The 15,054-nt window shown below is 38.7% G+C and overlaps 1 protein-coding gene across 1 annotated transcript in view; it reads right to left on the bottom strand.

The window, feature by feature from the left end:
- Window positions 1-15,054, bottom strand: part of PDLIM5 (PDZ and LIM domain 5) — a 122,507-nt gene that overhangs the window by 45,626 nt on the left and 61,827 nt on the right. The window contains exons 4-8 of the mRNA XM_034064651.1: window positions 10,553-10,595; window positions 7,912-8,318; window positions 3,259-3,276; window positions 2,778-2,950; window positions 1,627-1,663 (exon numbers count right to left, since the gene is read on the bottom strand). Coding sequence (XP_033920542.1) covers window positions 1,627-1,663; window positions 2,778-2,950; window positions 3,259-3,276; window positions 7,912-8,318; window positions 10,553-10,595 — 678 coding nt within the window. The remainder of the gene's footprint in view (window positions 1-1,626; window positions 1,664-2,777; window positions 2,951-3,258; window positions 3,277-7,911; window positions 8,319-10,552; window positions 10,596-15,054) is intronic.

Here is a 15,054-nt window from a genome sequence, read left to right as displayed (position 1 = left end):
GGAGAGACTCAAAAGAAAAACAGACAGAGCTAAGATAAAAGCAACTTTTATTAAAATACTCTTCAAGCTTCAAAAAGCATAAATTAATGAATGTGTAGCTACTATAATACATTATTTTACAGGAGAAACAGGGCCATGAAGCTTTTATAAACAAAAGAAAGCCTATGAGCTTCACACTGTAATAAATAAATACTACCATCTTATTCTTGTTAGAAGATGTTTTGAAGCTTTTACAGGTACACAGCAACATTCTGCTTATTTTTTCTAAGTTTTCCACAATATGAACATATTACTAGTCTAAGCAGCAGAATCTTTATATTGAGCTCGCACTTCAGTTTGCAACAGTGGATTTATTTATTTATTTGCTTAAAAGCAGCCCATCTTCTTGTTGTAATTGGTAAAACACTTCCAACCACTCTAAAATTGAGCAGCTGAATATCTAGTGAAATCCAAGATAATTATCCTGGTAGTCTGAAATAAGTGCATACAGTCTTTCTTCGTCTTCTTCCCCCAAGACCCAAAATCAAAGTAATACAATTTCTTATTCTTCTGTTCATAATTGTCTTCCTAACAACCTACAGTAACTCAAACTCAGCAATGCAAATTACTCCTTTGAGGCAACAAAAGAACTGCAACAGCCACCTAACCCCCCAACGTTGGGAGATTGAGGCACCCAAGTTTTCTGTTTTAAATTATTTTTTTTGTCAACTATTGATTAGCACAAGAACATTTTAATCTCATTTTTTACACATCAGTAGGAAAGTATTAGAAAAGTATAGAAAATGACAGAATTTCTCTTGCAGTAAGGCTAGTGAAATAAGATTTTTCTTTTTCTTTTTTTTCCTTTTTTGCAAAGCAGATGGAAAAGAAAGAAAGGAGGAAGTATTTGTGTTATGCTTTTGCAACTTGGGTAAAATCACTGGACATTAAGAACACGTGCTGAAACTTCATGGTGCCAGTCACGTAATTTTGTATATTTGGGACTAAAGACGTGGATGGGAACCTTTTCCCTGTGGAAAGAAGTGATAGAAGAAAAGTAAGAAAGGAAGAAAGATTACTTTTAGCAGTTTCACAAGCGAGCATGCAATCTCCATGCACTATTCCTATATGCACATTGCCTTCCTCTCTGTCAAAAATCTGGATCCAATGTTAGGCAAAGTCAGCACAAAATCTCCCACTGACTATAGATTTAGGCACTGGTTGGTCCTCATTTTGAACAACGCTAATCCCAAAGCAAAGAGACAGCTGACCCTCATTTGCAGTCTAGAAGGGTAATAATTTCCAGCTATGCCTTGAAATTTGATCCACATTGGCAAATCAAAAATGCCTGGTTAGATTTAGGAAAACACAATTGACAAGCTGACCTTGTACAGAAAACCAAATCAGTCCAAGCTTATGGAAAATCTCAAACTCCCACACAAACTCTACTACTGGACTGAAGCAACAGATTTTAAAAGGTCTGTCTACACAGAAAAATATCTTGATGTTTACATGCTGAAGTAGAAGGCAAAACAAGCAGCAACGCTTTAAAAACACCAGATGTCACACAAATGCACCAAACATTATCAGTTAAGAATCAAGACGTGCAAAGTATCAAGGTGATAAAAACGTAAAACATCAACTCACTTAGTCTTCTTCGAACCTTCATGTTCTGGTTCCTTCACTGCAAGAAAGCAGAAAGTTTTTATTTTCTAAGGCCTTAAAGGCACTGTACCACCACACACTGCGATCCTCCCCTGTGCCAATGCATTCACAACAAGAAATCACAAAAAGGCTTGTTACAACTCCTCAATTCTAACTGCACCCCAATGGAAATGAGCTATGTGGGGGAAGCCCTGTTGCTGGCAGTATTGCTGAAAGGTGGCTCTGCTGGTCTCTGCCCTTTCTCTTGGCCCACTTTCCATGTTGGCATTGAGAAAGGCACGTTAAGAAGGGGAAGAGGAATGAAAGTTGGGAGGCATTTCTTTTGGACAAACAGCCAGTGTGTTTATAACAAGTGATAATCCAAGTGTCTGTTTGCAGCCAGGCTGTGACCCACCAAGGTAACTGTCCAAGTTCAGAATACTTATCACAGATGGATAATAATCTTTACTTGGGAAGAGGCTATCATTGGCTTCTAGGGTAATTCTGCCAGAGAATCAGTAGTCAATTTAATCAAACCTGCCCCCAGGGAAGGGTTCCCATTTCCTCACTGCCTTCTTTATTGTAGCACTAGCTGTGAAAAGCAGAATGAAATAATCACCTCTACAGGAGCTGCTTCAATCTGAACATGACTGAGCTCAAGTCTCCTGATGGTACTTCTGACAGCTTTTACACAACATTACAGATCTTAGCCAATGAATTGAAACTGACAGCATAATATGAAATTGAAGTTTTATCATAAAATTATATGACTGGAAATGAACCACTTGTTCCAGTCAACAGTATATGTAATCAAACTATAGCACAAGCAGAGGATGAAAACATAACCTGGGAATAAACTGAGGAACTATGGATTTATGCTTCTGATTGACTAAAGCATTGCAGATCACACATCTTTGGTATGACTGTCAAATATTTTCTATGTGCCTGAAAACACCTTAAGTTTTCTGGAGTATTAAATACAAACAAGAGGGGAAAGAAACAACCAAAATTCTGCCTATTGAATTTATTATGGAAGAGGAAAAATGAAAGAAATGTGACTGAATCCTTTTACTACTTATTCCTATGCCCAGCTATTAAAAACATCTATTTGCCCAAGGCCATTAGTTTTATTTGGTTTACACCAAACTACTCACTATGATCAGTGCCGGTGATCTGGGCAAGGATGCGGAAAGAACGAGACTGGGTGGTGCCTGTCCGGGGATGCCAGTCTTCAGTGTCTTCAATCAGTCGTTTCTTGCTGGCATCACTGTGGGTGGGTGTGTGGTAAAACTCTGTGTAGGTATCCACAATGTGCTTCCGCGGGGGGCTGTGGCAAGGAGAGGGGAGAGCAGTGAGTGAACAGCTTCAGGGACCGCCTGGGGTGGGGTAGCTACGAAGACACAGGCAGAACTCTGACTTCTCACAGCAGTAAAAGGCAGCTTCTGTGTTTGGATGCAGATGTGCCACAGTGAGCTTTACAGGCACACCTGAACATAGATTCAGTTCTCTGAACCAAACACAGCTTTCTAATTACTCTAACCCAACTGAAATATTTTCCCTTGTTTCACTGTCAGAACATTTGAAACAGTAAAAGACATTTTTATTATCAAGACATGTACATGTTTAGATGTTTACCGTTTAGGTGGAGTTTTTCTTGGAGATGACAGAGTAAGACAGCAAGAGAAAGTTTTCCCAGCATAAACAGGAAAAGGAGAAAAAGAAAACAAGAAATAAAGTCAGAAACTTGAAACAGAAGTGCAACTAATTATTCTATTGAACTAGTTTTGTGGAAAGGGCACTGAAATCCAATAAAGATACTCTCATTCTACTACCAAAACTGCAGCATGGAATTCCCATACTTAAACTTGCATCAGTTTCCTCACTGGTACGAGAGGGGAATTTCTTTTGGTAAAGCAGGGTAGTCTACTTAGTTCAGATCAGGTGCCCTGTGACAAATTCTCCCCTTGGCTCACAAAAGGCCAAGCACTCACTGTGTGCAAGTCTTTTGCACTTGTCAAAGACTAGATGAGGCTCAGGCCATTTAGAAGAGTAGGAATGACATTTTGGAGCATTACATGGAGATACTGATGCTCAATACCCTCTTCTGGAAGTCAAAAAAGTGAGGTGATGCTTCATCTAGAAACTTTTCCCACAGTAACCTACATGCTAATATCAATCCCTGCATTAGCAGACTTGCAAGAAGACAGGATTTGAAAGCTTTGTTTTCAGTAACTAATATAAAGAACATGTAATGGCACTGATCAATTTACGAAAAGGAACAGAAGATCCATACTGTATCTATATTATTTCTAAATGCTATATTTGTCATTCCAAAGCATTAATCTTCAAGACTCTCTAAATGCAGATCTACTATTACATAATTTACAGGAGATCAATCTTGCAAAACTAGCTCCTTAGGCACAGTAATTTTAAATAACCCAACAAAACCGGAAAAGTTGCTTTCATTTTTTGCCACTACTTCCCCACTGTACTCTTAATATCCAATTTATGGTGAAGAAAGATGGAAAATATTAATGAGAATGATGTAAATGGTTAATTGTCAAAAAGTCAGAATTAGACCCACTCGATGAAATGCATGAGTAAATATTTAAGCTTAAAAGAATAATTAATACTGGAATTATTCTTTTGTATATAAAGAAAAGTATATTTCTTTATATTGTATCACACAAAACTGCAATGAAAGATTTAATTTACTGACATATACTATTAGAGAAATATTCATATAACAAAGTTACTAAAAGAGAGAGAGGTATAGAAAGAAAGAAAGAAAGACAGTGGTATTTCCAGGATGAAGTACAAGAAGTACAGAGAAAACTGAAGTAAAATATCAAATGTTATTAAAAAGCATTTAATAGCAAAAATAAAATCTGAACTTTAAAGCAGTAATTAAAGGTGTGGAACTACATGGAAATGTAATTATTTACATGCAGTTGACTGCATTCTAGCAAATGCCACAGTGAAATAAGTAGTCTTTCACATTTTTTGAAAGTACTATTATAAACAAAATAGCCCTCTGACCCCCAGAGGATCCCACTAGTCCCTTTTTTTAATGTTTAAGACTCTACTAACAATGACTCGTTGAGGCCACAAGGTGGTGCCAAAGACAAAGGAACAGTCAATGAGAAAAGGCTCTGCCTTAACTCGCCCTTCAGGCACGGGGAGAAAAGCCAAGCCAATAAAGCCCTCAATCATTTTTATCATCCCTAATATGTACAAATCACATACGAATGTGTATGGATGTTACTTTTATTTTTTTTTATAAATTCAGTATCCCTTCATTCCATAGTCCTCACACCATAGCTGTTTTTATAGGGTATTTCACCATTAACTAGTTAGCTGTAACTGCACCAAGAAATTATCAATACACACAAACAACACACAAAAATAATAAAAATAAATAATAATAATTTTTCAAAAGCTGCAAAATGTAACACACTGAAAAAAGCAAGATCACATCACGTCCAATGCAGACAAAATCATTTACTGCACTTAGAAGTTACAAAGAAGAGCTGAAGCTGTTGAGCAAAACTTTAATAGGAAACTTTAAGAGTTATAATTTTTCAAAACAACAATACATGCTGGTTATACCAACAGGAAAAATGACCATAATTCAACTCGAGTGCTGTCGATACTAACTTTATCATTGTTGTTATCTGCAAGGGAAAAAAAAAAAGAAGTATTTGGTGTGTTAACACATTCTTTGCTCCTTGAAATATTACAGGAGTTTCCAAATCCAAGCTCTGGTAAAGCCATACACCATGTAATTCAAACTTAGAACCATCAAGAGAACCTACAAGGGAAAAAATCAGCCCAGCTGAGCTTAAACTGAGTGAAATCCATCAACCTATTTCTTACCTGTTCTAAGCAGCAGGCACTTTTTCATGCAAGAGTTGGCAAGAAGGTCTTAAATAAACCGTAATTATACACAGCCTAATGAAGGCAAATTGCTTTCTTTCTAAGCCAGGACTAAACAAGGGAAACAAAACTTCCTTCCTCAGCCTGAAGTGAGGACAAATAGTTTATATCCTGAACACAGGTTGAGGGAAGCCAGAAGGAAGAGGGGAAATTCTGAGTACAAAGTGCATGTCAGATGAACTGCATTTGCTCAGCAGACCTATGAAAAAGATACAAATTTCCCCCTTTTTTTTCTTTTTAGAAAATGAATAACATAAAACACAGAAGCAAAATGGAATTTATTTCAGACTGCTCAATTATTCCAAACATCAATGTTTCTGATATTTCATAAATGTCACTGATTCCATTTTAAATGGGGAAGGAGATGAAAAAAATGCATTTCTACAAGGATGTCTAAGTAAAATAAGTAGTGTAATGGCAGACCAATATAATCACTTTAGGGGTTACTGTTTTCTGCCTTAATTTGACAAGCCCAAATACACTATCACAAGAAAAGATGGCAGTAGGTTTTTACAGGTCTGAACGTTTTCAGGCTTTCCCCAAAGTAGATCTGGAAGGTTAGGAGCAAAACAGGGATTTCTTCCCCTGTCAGCTGTGATACTCTGCAGCTGGTATTATTCATCTCATAACTATAAGGTAGGGCATGAAACAGTGCTCATCCAGTTATTCTATCTCGACTGTGAAGTGCTTACTCCATACGTCCAGCACTTCCCTCCATGAGACTTAGTTTTACTGCTATTCCTCTTTTTCAGTACTAATTACTGCTTTTAAATACTCCTCATACAGTTATTTGCTAAAACAACATTCCTGGAAAAATAAAGAAATGGTTTGCCAAAGTGAATTCAACAAGTTGACCAGCATCAAGCAAGTCCTTGGGTTTTCCCAATTTCATCCCACTTCTATGCAGTGGTGTGGACTCCTGCCATCACCTGTTTAAGAAAGGGCTGGAAGTTACCATGGCAACAGTGTGATATAAAATGCATACGGACTGCATTATACAAGTCCACATATGGAAAACATTTGTACCACAATATAAAGGGAATAGGTACCTAAAGAAGTTTCCCCTCCCATGAGATGCTCAACTGAAACTGGAATTTATGCTGTATTTCAGTTGATGTGGATGTTTGCCTTTCTGTAGGGTTCTTTATATATTCTTATCTACTGAGAGAATACCAGACATGAGAAGCACTAAGCCTTTTCCTACAGCCACTTTCTTTTGAGGGATGGGAAACAGTAACAACAGATTTTAGGTTTTATGCCCAGGTTTTACATTCTCAAGATTGAAGAGAAACCTAAAGCTCCCTTCCAACCCTTTTTATTACTTAATTCTATCTGCTGGACACTGCTACTGGGCACAGAGGCCAACTGGCATGGGACCACTCCTGCCCAGCCTCCTCCTCTCCCCACAGCACAGCAGCCACTGGGAATCAGTCCCTAAGGCACTACAGCTCCCAAACCCTGCCCAAGAATTTCTGGGAGAGCCCAAGGTGGCCCCTGCCAAAAGCATGATGCTGAAACAGGGTGGCACTGCATGTCTGAGTGCCCGGGATTGCCACTGGCCTCAGTTTAATTTACTAATCTTTGTTTACTTGTCTAAATGCTACACACTATACAGAGTAAGCCTTTTAGGCAGTCTTACAGTCCCCTAAATGTTAGGTCTCCACTATCGCTTTAACATAAACAATTATTTGAAAATTAAAGTTACTCAAATTTTAAAACTTGATTTCTTTTTTAGGATAAAGGCAACATTTAAAGTTGAAATATCATAATGCTACAAAAAATCTGCCTAACCCTCTGGCTTCCTTGAATGCACCTTAAAAATTTCTCACATGTTCTGGCATATGTGTGCAGAGAAGTGATGTGACATCTGTCCCTTTGCTTCCCTTCTGGGACCTCTCTCCACTGGTCCTGCTGGGTCCTTTCAGAGAACCTCATTCCTGGCCATCACAGCACCTACTGACAGACCACTCTTGCATTTTTGTGTGCCTGCTGCTTTCAGTCACTGTATCAGGAGTCAAAAATGCACAGTGAGATACAGACATTGAAATTAACGCTGGGCTTGTTGTAAGGTCCAGAACACACACTGGGTCCATACAACCCATTACACAAAGCATTTTGTGGTCCTGATTCAATTTAGCTGTGACAGTCTATAAACTGATATGTCACTCTGGAGAAAGCCCATCACTTTGACCCCTCAAAGCATCCCTTTTAAAACACAAGCCCTTCCCTCAGAGATCCGCTTCTGAGGACGAAGCGACTCCTCCTCCAAGCTGTGTTTGACTTAGCCCTTAAACAAGCCCAGCTTTTTTCCTGTGAGGAAAGACCCTCACAGCAAAAAGAAATCCCACCTACCCATTTTGCTGTTTACTCTCCCCCTGGTTTTCTCTGAATCCTCGTCGTTGCCCCTCGGCTACATCCTGGGTGCCGTCGCCAGCAGAGGCGCTCGGGCCGGCATTGTGTGTGGCGGGCTGCCGTGGGATATTAACTGCAGGTTTAGCAGCGCTCAGCACCGGTGAGCACTGCTCAGCGTTAGGCTTGGCATTAACATGCAGTCCGGGCACAGCGAACGGGGCTGGGGCAGCAGTTGCCTGGGCCGGGGTGAAGGCAGAGGATGGTGATGGGATGGATGTGATTTTGGAAGAGGTTATGGCTCCAAATGGCCTCGGTGTCTTATTGTAAGCCACGCTCGCCGTGGCAGTGACTTTGGGTGCAACAGCAGAGGCAATGGGCACAGGCTTAACTACTTCTTTAGGTTCTCCCTATGCGAGATGAAAAACAAAAAAGAAACACACAAAACCACGCCAAACACATGCACATTCCTCAGCAGGGATATTCACTGCTCTCATGGGAGATAACCCACCTAGTGTGAAACCAAGAAGCACAGAAGCAAGCTTTACTGAGACTGCAGCCATGAAGTGTATGGAAGAAAACAAGCCATGCTTTTAGGAAAGGGAATGATCCAAGCATGCACAGTCAATATGCAATCCCATGATGATAACTCTTCTCATCCAAAACAGACACCCCACAAATCAAATTCAAGAGAAACTGAAGAACCACTCTACTATAAAACCCACCGGGTAAACTCATGTGGAAAAAATTAGTGGCTTTTTATAAAATCCACATTCCACTTGTCAAACTCAACTTCAGATATGTATGTTCCCCATAAACAAACAGCACGGGTGTGTGTACACACACACTGTATGTATTTATCTGTTGATATGGCCCTTAAGAGAGGAACCAGAGCCCTGGAGCTCACTTTTTAGTGTCAGTGCCTCAAGACAAGCTTTTCCAGTTGCACTCCATCAGTGGGCCTCAATGTCTTCATATACCCTTGTCAGATCAAAACACTCAAAAAAACACTTTTTTTTTCTGGGAGCTATGCTTTACCATGGTGGTTCCCAAACTGTGGCCTTTCAAATCACAGTCAGCAAAGCGATAATATAGAATCATAGAATAGTTCGGGTTGGAAAGGACCTCAAGATCATCTAGTTCCAACCCCCTGCCATGGACAGGGACACCTCACACTAAACCATATCACCCAAGGCTCTGTCCAACCTGGCCTTGAACACTGCCAGGGATGGAGCATTCACTACCTCCCTGGGAAACCCATTCCAGTACCTCACCACCCTAACAGGAAAGAATTTCTTCCTTATATCCAATCTAAACCTCTGCTGTTTAAGTTTCAACCCACTACCCCTTGTCCTGTCACTACAGTCCCTAATGAAGAGTCCCTCCCCAGCATCCCTGTAGGCCACCTTCAGATACTGGAAGGCTGCTATGAGGTCTCCACGCAGCCTTCTCTTCTCCAGGCTGAACAGCCCCAACTTTCTCAGCCTGTCTTCATACAGGAGGTGCTCCAGTCCCCTGATCATCCTCATGGCCCTCCTCTGGACTTGTTCCGACAGTTCCATGTCCTTTTTATGCTGAGGACACCAAAACTGCACACAATACTGCAAGTGAGGTCTCACGAGAGCAGAGTATAGGGGCAGGATCACCTCCTTCGACCTGCTGGTCATGCTCCTTTTGATGCAGCCCAGGATACGGTTGGCTTTCTGGGCTGCAAGGGCACACTGAAGTTGGCTCATGTTCATTTTCTCATCAACCAAGTCTGCTCTGAATCTCTTTGCCCAACCTGTAGCTGTGCCTGGGATTGCTCCGACCCAGGTGTAGGACCTTGCACTCGGCATGGTTAAACTTCATGAGGTTGGCATCAGCCCACCTCACAAGTGTGTCAAGGTCCCTCTGGATGGCATTCCTATGTACTAGAAATTATTTATGTCCACTGGAGAGGATTTTCATGTACAGGCCATTTATAAGCAATTTCAGGTTTGCAAACAGCCTTCTTATCCAAAAGGTGGATTTGCTTGAGAACAAAACATTAGAAGCACTTGAGAACAAATAATTCCCCAGGGTTTTAAGCAAAGTGAGGGAAACTGTTCTCTGAAACTCTACTATTTAGATAAGCTTTCTCCAAATATAAAGGAAGATTCCAGTCCTCACTGAAAAATCCCCAGCCAAACAAAAAATTCCCAAGCAAAATACCCCCAAAACAGCAAAAAAAAGCAAAAACACCCCCCAAAAAAACTAACCAAAACCAAACCCAAACAAAAACACCAACCAAAAAATACCAAAACAAAAACCAGCAAAACCCATCACTGAAAAACCCTACTAATGTTCCTCCCTTAAGGATAAAGGAAGAAATTGAACAATATCTTTCTATATAGTGTTCTGAGAGTTGGAAGAAAATATTCATAAAGCTTTTCTTCTTTTTTAATAATCATCTGTCAGGTCTTTTAATTATGTCTCTCCTTTTTTTGGGGGGTGGGCAGGGATCACTCCAATTCAAATGCTGCAATGCTTTTAATGTAAGACATGGAAATCAAGCATGTTATATTGAAAGGAAAGTTGGAATGACTGCTTATCAAGAACAGGGTGGGACAGATGGGTAACAGTTAGTACCACATGCTGCACTTCTTGGTTGTGATATACATACCTTCGGTACCTGAACAATATCGGGTTTTTGCACAGAAGACACTCTGTAACAGAAAAAAAAACATTGTATAAGTGTAAAAACATACATGTAAGTTCTTTAATGTTTAAGCATTTCCCTCTTCCAAATCATCATGTCATCACAGGTACATAAAACATTACATTTTTTCCTCTAAAGGAAACAGAAGTATTCAAGTTAAACCTACAATATTGTTAGCACAAGGAAAAAGCAAACCCAAACTGGATTAATTTAACCAGAGACATTGTTAGGAATCCTAGCATCTATCATCAAGCAATATTTTATTTATAAATTCATAATACCCTGTCACCAGTTAGAAAACTAATTTGCTTATTGTTTTGCTTCCTTTCATAAGATGCTATGTCATGTAACTTAAAAGCTTTAGTCAAGTAAATTGCATTTTTAACAGTGCATAACCTTTATTCAGGCTTATATCAAATGGCTTCCTTTTAGAACAACAACAGAAATCCTTCTGAAGGACTTAGGAAATTAAATAACACAGAAACATTTTGCACAGTCTTTGGTCTTCAAGGGTAAGGTTAATGTCACTTGAACTCCACAGTACACAGTAAAAAAATTTCTTCCAATCAATGGGTGCATTGTAACTACTATGGGGTGGTGGGAAGGAAAGGAAGCATCACAATGGAAAGGATTAATATGATAAAGAATTGACAATTTCTGTTATACCTGAAGTGAACTGACAAAATGTTACAGATAAAGGCACCTCACTTGATAGTTGGGTTGGGTTTCTTTCAGATTTGCATATACTTATTTGCAAAAATACATACATACACAAAATTAAACAAAAAATAAATAAACCAACCTGCAAAAAACCTGACACACTAACATTCTGTCTGCAAATATTGCTGCTGATACACTTGAATCTTTTCATGTTCTTTTGGCAGAAAAGTGCCTTCTTGCCACATATCAAAACATTTCTGGCCATATTTGGTAGCTGCTCATAAGAGCTGGCATCCTTAATGATCCAAGAACCAGCAGTCATATCCTGCCTGAACAACTACACCTTCCAACGAATCTCCTAAAAAAGGTTCTGAAGAACTGAAGCTGGAGTCCCAGCGCCAGAAGATAATTTGCCAGGGAGACAAATACATTTGCTTAATTGGAGATCAGCTAACAGATGTTATAATTTAAAACACCTCTATTGTATAAACCTATCAGCTCTCCTATTTCTACCAGGAAAACACGGAGCGCTCAGATTCCAACAGCAGCAACCCTGTTGCAGGATCAGTAGCTAATTTACAAAAAGGAAGATCATTAAAATCTACACACTATGTTTTCAGGAAAAGAAAAAAAAAACAAAAAGGAAAAAATCCACCCCAAGAAGATCATCTTCTGCACTTTGCCTTCACCACTTTTGCATTGCCGCTGACAGAAATTATGTCCACATCAACAGTAATTCTCAACAGAAAGGGGGTTTTGTCTGCACTGAGGAACAGGTCTATTCTCCACTTTCCCACAGGGTATGCAGCCTATGAGAATACTGACCTCCAGCCCTCTAAAGCACTAGGGTGCATCATTAATCACTCCTAATTGCAGAGTTGTCAATTTGGAGCAACAAAAGCAAGAAGAAGAAAAAAGTGCCAATACATACGGAACCTTTTCTTTCTTTTTAAGTTAAAAGGACACATGCATCTCACTCCATATTTTAAGACATGTTTTTTAATATGATTACTTGGAACATTTTGTGTATTTATTAAGCTGATCTAAGAGCAAGAAGTAGAAAGACATTCATTAGTCAAGTCAATGATCATTTTCATGCTTGAGAAAAAAAAATCTCTGCTCAATGCTGGACCTTGAAGTTTTAGTCTCATAAAAGAAGCATACTTCAATATTATTTTGTTTTTACAAAATCAAATTTGAGTTTGCAATGAATGAAATTGCTCTGCATTCATCAATACAGCACTGAGCAAAACATACTTCAAACCACTACATCCAGATGATCTGAAGACATTCTCTTCAAAATTCATCTTCAAAAGTATCACACAAAAAGCAGCAAAAAAGGGTAGGGAAAAAAAGAAAGAGGTTGAAATGTTCCCAATGTTCTTTTAACACTGGACTCAGACAACATAACGTTACTTTATTTCCCCTAAGCATACTTCAAACAAGGACATTAATTTGTGTGTCCCAGACATACTTCAAACAGTTTAACTTGGCTTTGTTGACTTCAGATCATAATCAGACTGAAATCTGTGATTTATCCTGTATCATATAAAGAAAATGCTCACCCAGCAAACTGAGCCACCAAGTTCTGAATGTGAAAAATGCATCGTTGTTAGACAAGACAGTACAAAAGGAAATGCTCACTTCAAGCTTGAGAGCAAAACACACCCAACAGTCATTTAAGAAAATACTTCCTTCAGGGCTATTTCCCTTAAGGCTTTAATAGATACTATCAAATTGCATAGAAAAAAAAAAATAATTAAACTGCATAATCTTGCATATTTTCTTAGCTGTTAGCACTTTGCTTGTCACCTAGCAATTAAACATATTAGATTTCATGCAGGCTTGGTCACATTGAATGTATAGTAACTGATGATAAAGACTTTCACAATGAGATGACACACTTGCTCTGTTACTACTTACTAAAAAAGGCAGGATATTTTCTAAATGATTTAAAAATAACTGTTCAGGATATTAGTTTATGCAATATTTTCCATCACATAGAAACAAAGCAAAGACATAAATGCTCTGTGTAAATGCTTATTATAAACAACTTACACAAAAGACCTGGACAGATGGTTACAGTTTCAAGCTTCATACGAATTATTATAGACAAAAATAAAAGCAGCAGCCAACACTTACTGATGGCCTAATACTGAAAACGAAAGTGCACAAAGTTTTTGCACAGGCTTCTACATCAAAGTAATTTATTCTTTTTTGAGGAAAAAAGCGCTATATTTAGCCTGTGTAAACAGTTCATTTTGACCAAATGTGATCAAATTTGCTCTGTAAACATACCACAAGCCATTCCTCTCCAATGACTGCTTTTTATGACATTTAATGCAATTCAAAACATTCCAACATCCAGCACAGCCTTATTAGGAAAATGAATTGGTCTGCTCTTCACTGGAAGCAATATGCCCAGCAAAAACTATTCATTCTTTAAATTCCCATTTTATTCATACCGAGTATTTCAGCCATATTTAAAAAAATAAAAAAGTACACAAGAAATTCAACAGAATTGCTCAAACTCTGGTGTAAGATACAAAAAAAAGCTGCAAGACCTTCACAGAAACCTTCAGGTTGGAAAAGATCATCAAGTCCAACCCTAAACCTAACACTGCCATGTCCACCAAACAAAGTTAAGGCTGGATGATTTTCCACAAATTTTTATCTGTTGTTCTGAGATGAATCTTTCTAAGAAGAAAGGAAGAAAGAAAGGAAGGAATCTTTTTCCCCACATCTCATTTTCAAAACTAACTCCTTTTTCTCAGCTGATCAACCAGAACAGAGGCTTTGGCAGTAGAATCTATGCCCTCAAAATCCACTGGTTAGATTTTCCTTCCTAAACCCTGATCTTTGAGTGATTTTGCTATTGTAGCTTACAGTTCTCTGTTTGTTTGCTTCATTTTATTTCTAGAGAGCAGTCAGTTGTCAGAGGAGAAAGCTAAATGGAACTGCTTTTCATAAATTAGCCAACTCCTGGAAATAAGATGACAAGCAGAAAACGTTTTAGCATATATAACAAGCCATGACTTTCACCAGGGGTTATCTGAACAAAAACAAATGCAGATGTAATTTAAAGCCCAGAAAAAAAACCCTAATCCAAATATTTCTTTTTTTTCCTTAGACCCAAAGGCCCTTCTCTGTCACACACATAATTCATTTCTTACCAACCTTGCTCTGGCTCAACAGAAAAGCAAAACAGAAAAGCAAAAACATTCTTCAGCTTGCTTCTTGTTGCAACTTACACAGAATCAGAAATGACTGCCTTACATACAGTAATATAACATATGACTACGTTTCCCACAGTTTTATAGAAACATACACATTGCCCCAGGAAACACCAGTCAGTAAATCAGCACTTCAGCAATCTTGCCAGGACAAGCACCTATGGCCTTGAGACTGCAAACTTCTGCCAATGCAAGACAAAGCAGAGGCTGTAAGATTATCATTAAGTACTGCTCAGTAAGAGCTGGAATCTGTTGCAGTCACTGCAAAAATGAGAGGACTTTTTCTTTTGCCTTAAGAAACACAGCAATATTTTCAAATCAATACTCCAGTCATCATGTTTGCTAACATCCAAGGAAATGACTGTCAACATTTTATTTATTAAGTCATTCTCTTTCTTCTCATTTACTATGGTAGTTTTCTTTTAGCTGAACATACCAGATTATGACAAATATGGGAATGTTAATTACAAACAATGCAGACATCAGCACTGACTGCCTGCTGAAGGGAGCAAATGGCAACTTCAAATCAGTGATACAGGAGAGAAGATGTGATGCATAATCATATCTCAGATA

The sequence above is a fragment of the Melopsittacus undulatus genome, chromosome 7, assembly GCF_012275295.1.
Source record: "Melopsittacus undulatus isolate bMelUnd1 chromosome 7, bMelUnd1.mat.Z, whole genome shotgun sequence".
NCBI lineage: Eukaryota > Metazoa > Chordata > Aves > Psittaciformes > Psittaculidae > Melopsittacus > Melopsittacus undulatus.
This window is presented reverse-complemented; position numbering and strand designations above follow the sequence as displayed.